This window comes from Siphateles boraxobius, unplaced genomic scaffold, assembly GCF_051911475.1.
Source record: "Siphateles boraxobius isolate OS27281-9 unplaced genomic scaffold, OSU_SipBor_1 67, whole genome shotgun sequence".
Taxonomy (NCBI): domain Eukaryota; kingdom Metazoa; phylum Chordata; class Actinopteri; order Cypriniformes; family Leuciscidae; genus Siphateles; species Siphateles boraxobius.
The window spans coordinates 642,501-647,500 of NW_027509194.1; the positions used below are offsets into that span (position 1 = coordinate 642,501).

At 39.8% G+C, this 5,000-nt stretch overlaps 1 protein-coding gene across 6 annotated transcripts in view; it reads left to right on the plus strand.

The window, feature by feature from the left end:
• Positions 1-5,000, plus strand: part of eng (endoglin) — a 68,025-nt gene that overhangs the window by 148 nt on the left and 62,877 nt on the right. For all 6 annotated transcript variants that reach the window (XR_013196922.1, XR_013196924.1, XR_013196923.1 and 3 more), the window contains exon 2: positions 553-721. Coding sequence is in view for 3 of the 6 variants with exons in the window: in XM_077213900.1 (XP_077070015.1) it covers positions 655-721 (67 nt within the window). In the remaining 3 variants the exon portion in view is untranslated. The remainder of the gene's footprint in view (positions 1-552; positions 722-5,000) is intronic.

Genomic DNA, 5,000 nt, shown 5'->3' on the forward strand with positions numbered 1-5,000 from the left:
AGTGTTTGTGAAATATGTCTGCGATTAGTTACAGTAACTGTGATCATAGAGGTATTTGCTTTCGTCGCTCTATAATAACTTTCTAGATGCGCTGTAATTAACTTTGTACAACTTTTAAGTGATTGAAATTGCATAAGGAGTGAATTCTATGTTTGCGATATTTAATCCGACGTACAGTTGAGAGTTATATTCATAACATAGAGTTGTGGATGTATCTGATGTCAATGTTATGATCTGAAGGTCTCAGGATTACTCTAAATCAAGTTACCATAAATGTCTGTTTACACCGGGATTAAAAGCTATGATGATTATTCATATTAGGTGTTAGTTAAATTGTTAATTTGGTAAGATTCAGCTCTATTAAAGTTAACATGCGCGGACATAGATACATACATGAGCAGTTGATAAAAGTTATATCGTAAAAAAAAAGAGGTATAAATAGGCTATGTTAATAAATGTAAACGTTTCTGAAAATCCCAAACTCGAGAAACTGATAAATATTGTTAAAGATAGTCTCTACTTCCATAAAACTAATGCAGATTTCTCTCACAGGAAGTAGTGAGTGGAATATTTTGGTCACTGCCCTGAAATATCAGCCACAGCTTTGAGTCGAGTCCATCAGAACAGACACTTTACCAGCAAACCACACTGAAGATGATGAAGATGAAGAGCATCACGTGTCTTATAGCCGTTCTTCTGTGTGTGAGAACTGCAGCTTCAGGTAAGTGTGTTTCAGTTCAACGCAAATAATCTGGGTTACTCTTTATTTTACAGTGTACTTGTTACATACGTTACACATACGTACCATAGCAATAACAGTAAATTATGCATAATTACATGTAACTAACCCTCAACCAAACCCTAACCCATATAGTAATACATGCAGCTACTTAATTTTACTTAAATATATAATTACTCTTTAACAATGAAACCTTAAAATAAAGTGTAACCATAATCTGTACTGACTATTAGTACATGCAATGACAACATGTTAAAAATGAAACCTCAGAGATCATTCAGAAAGAGGAACTGTGCTGTGAAAAGTGTGTACAGTGTGTACAGGGAGAGATATCTGAATGAAATCATAAAGATCACACTGAGACGCGCTGGTGTTTCTGTGTAGATTGTGGAGTCAAATGTTGAAACAAACAGCCAGTGTATATCTAACAGCACTGTAACGTGTGTATGTCCAGCTGTGAGGTGTTTCAGATGGAGATCTTCTGAAGGATGCCCTCTTGATGCATTGAGTTTGAGTCACACACACTGTGAGTCTGGAGTGTTAGATCTGCTCTTCTCCAGATTCTGCCGGTGTTTTGTGCTGGTCATTACTCGGATAATAGGGAACGTTCTAGCAAAGCTATGAAGTGATGTCTTTAATACGTACATTTAAACATTAAAACGTTACATTTGGTTTCTGAAACGTTTTGATTGGACGTTTTTTTAAATGTAACAACTTGTTTTGGAATGTTCGGAGAACATTCAAATGTAACAATTCCGTAATGTTGAATACAAAATGGAATGTTCGCACATTTTAAAAACAAAACTTCAGACAACATTCCGAAATCAGGTTTTCCTGACTTGTTTGGTTTTTGTTGGTTAATGCTCGATGTATTTGCGTTTAAAAGACGCCTAATAGGCGTCCAAACACAGCTCTGACGTCTAGGCTAAAACAAGGCACAGTTAATAGACATCTGAACCATCGCCCAAGAATAAACTAGTCATCAATTAGATAAAGAAATGAAATGAGTGAAGAAATGAAAAGTTGACTCTGTTTGAATGATAACCACAGCATGTTTCGTCTGTGTCGTTGATGTGTCGCGAGAGTTTGCTTGTACTTTCGCTTTGCCTCTCACTGGAAGCAGCTCCGCTCAGCAGATTTCTGAATGTTTCCCTCCGGAATCCTCACTTTTATTTCTATAACGCTTCAAAGCAGCTTCACAGTAATCAAACTTATCAAATATTCTGACGATAGTGTCATTACACTGCAAAAATGCTTTTCATACTTAGTATTTTTGCCTTGTTGAGTGAGTGTAAAATGCAATAATATATTATGTCTTGTTTTACGGGAATATAAATCTAAATTAAGTGATTTGTTGCTTAAAAAAGCTAAATGATCTGCCAATGGGGTAAGAAAAATAATCTTTATTCAAACAGAAACAAAATGATTGGCAGATCATTTCGCTTGTTTTAAGCAGCAAATCACTTAATTTTGATTTATTTCCCCGGAAAACAAGACTTAGGCCTAATATCTTATGGCATTTTCCTACTTTAGTAAATGCATCTTGATTTGAGAATTTTGAGATATTTGGACTGGAAACAAGATAATGAAACAAAGTCGTTCTGTGTGTGTGTGTGTGTGTGTGTGTGAGAGAGAGGACGACAATGGGATAAAGCTCAAGATGGCTCGTGTGTGTGTGTTTGTGACTGTGAACCACAGAAAACCTCTGGAAAACAAGAGACATCCACAGGAAGAGGAGCGTTATGTAACTCCCTGATATTAAACATCATTCCTTCAGACACCATGAGAGAGAGAGAGAGAGAGATTTTTTAGATTTTCAAAACCTTTATTACAATTTACATTACAAAAACCAATACTACAAACTGCCAAACAACACCATTGATATTACCAATACAAACCAATACAAATCTTAAAAGAAAGAACAACTCTTCGACAATTTCACAAAGGGTCTTATTTAAACACCATATTACCTCAAAAGATAAAAGATCATGCATTCATTTATAATAACGATAATCAATCAGAATCCTAGATTTGACTAATTTTAGGAAAATTGCTGCCAAACTGTTACTAACATTTTGCAATTTTTTTTCTTTTCTTGTGGTATAAATCGCCAGTTTGGCCTAAAAAGAAATGTAAGAGTTGAGACACATGGCGACGGGTTCTCTCTGAGACAGCCGTTCCTCAGTGAATGAGCACAATGATGGTAACAGGAAAAATCCCCTGTTAAATATGGCGTGTCGTGTTTAAATGAGGCACTTCCTCGCCGGCTGGTCTGAGACCTGCTGACGCGACCACATGGAGACCGATGAATATCTGCACTCGCAATTAACAATCTGTGTTTTTCCTCCTCTGACTGCAAGCTTTTTTTCTCTCTCTCATTCTTGTTCTGGTTGTGCTCGAGATTTGCTGGATAAAACTCTTTCGTTCCTCAGATTTGAGTTCGGTCTCGTGTTCATCTGCAGTTCTGCTGGATTCCCTCGACGCAAGAAGATCTTATTAGGAGAGAGACATGCCAGGACCACACACACTGAGTGTGTGAGTGTGTGTGTGTGTGTGTGTGTGTGTTTGTGTGTGTGTGTGTGTGTGTGTGAGAGAGAGTTTGTGTGTGTGTGTGTGTGTGTGTGAGAGTGAGTGAGTGTGTGTGAATGAGTGAGTTTGTGTGTGTGTGTGAGAGAGAGTTTGTGTGTGTGTGTGTGTGTGTGTGTGTGTTTGTGTGTGTTTGTGTGTGTGTGTGAGAGAGAGTTTGTGTGTGTGTGTGTGTGTGTGTGAGAGTGAGTGAGTGTGTGTGAATGAGTGAGTTTGTGTGTGTGTGTGAGAGAGAGTTTGTGTGTGTGTGTGTGTGTGTGAGAGTGAGTGAGTGTGTGTGAATGAGTGAGTGTGTGAGTGTGTATGAGTGAGTTTGTGTGTGTGTGTATGAGAGAGTTTGTGTGTGTGTGTGTGTGTGTGAGAGAGTGAGTGTGTGAGTGTGTATGTGTGTGTTTGTGTGTGTGTGTGAGAGAGAGTTTGTGTGTGTGTGTGTGTGAGAGTGAGTGAGTGTGTGTGAATGAGTGAGTTTGTGTGTGTGTGTGAGTGAGTGAGTGTGTGAGTGTGTATGTGTGAGTTTGTGTGTGTGTGTGTGAGAGAGTTTGTGTGTGTGTGTGTGTGTGTGTGTGTGAGTGAGTGTGTGTGTGAGAGTGAGTGTGTGTGTGTGTGAATGAGTGAGTTTGTGTTTGTGAGTGAGTGAGTGAGTGAGTGTGTGAGTGAGTGAGTGAGTGTGTGAATGAGTGAGTGAGTGTGTGAATGAGTGAGTGTGTGTGTTAGGAGTGTAAATATGAATCGGTTCGTATCGATGCATCGATTATACAGCCGACGATTCGATGCATCGATGCGTCCGCAAGAGTATCGATTAATGTGTTTGTTTTGCCACCTGTCTATTTTCAGCATCCGCTCATATGCGTACAAACGATTGTTGTTATGCACTGGGCTAACGTTAGTTAGTCACCGAACTAAACTGCCAGTGTGAATGCACCCTCAGTCACTTAGTCGGCGAATTCCAAGCTAGCAGTTACTAACGTAAACAAACAGGCGCTAACGTGTACAAAAGGCTACTTCAACAGCTTACTTGAAAAGTCTAGGGTGCTTTCACACCAACTCGGAACGGAACGGGCACGGTTCGCCTGAAAAATCGCTAATTATGTAAACGCTGTCTGTCATGCGGACCCGGGTGCGCACTGGGGTACCAAACCCGAGACTGCCTGGAGGACGTGCGCTGAGTTCGGTTGCACTCGAACCGTGCCGCGGCTCGCGTGAATGTGAAAGCATCACGGACTCGGGTGCTCACTTGTTCAGGAAGTAAGTGACCTGCGCATGCTTTTTAGCTGATTATGATGTATTTAGTTAAATAAAACACATGTAAGGGATGATAGTAATTTACCTTGGATAAGAGCGAGAGTGAGTCTGCAGTGTATTCGCACACACATAGCGCGTGGACTCAGGGCAACACATTAATGGAAATCCACTGTCTCCTGCGTTTGCAATCAGCAAAAAGCCAAATGCGACACACAGTAAACCGGTGTTGTTCACTCAGCTGTGCATAATAGCACCAAATAAAATAAAAAAACACAATATATTGACCCACATTCTGTTTTCTATCATGCGTCGTGCACGTTTGCGATGACGTAAGATGCACGGAAACGCACCAGGATTCGATAGAATCAAGTTTTGAACTGTATGCAGTAACTGTTATATTTGCAGTGCATTGAGCACAACATACACATTATGT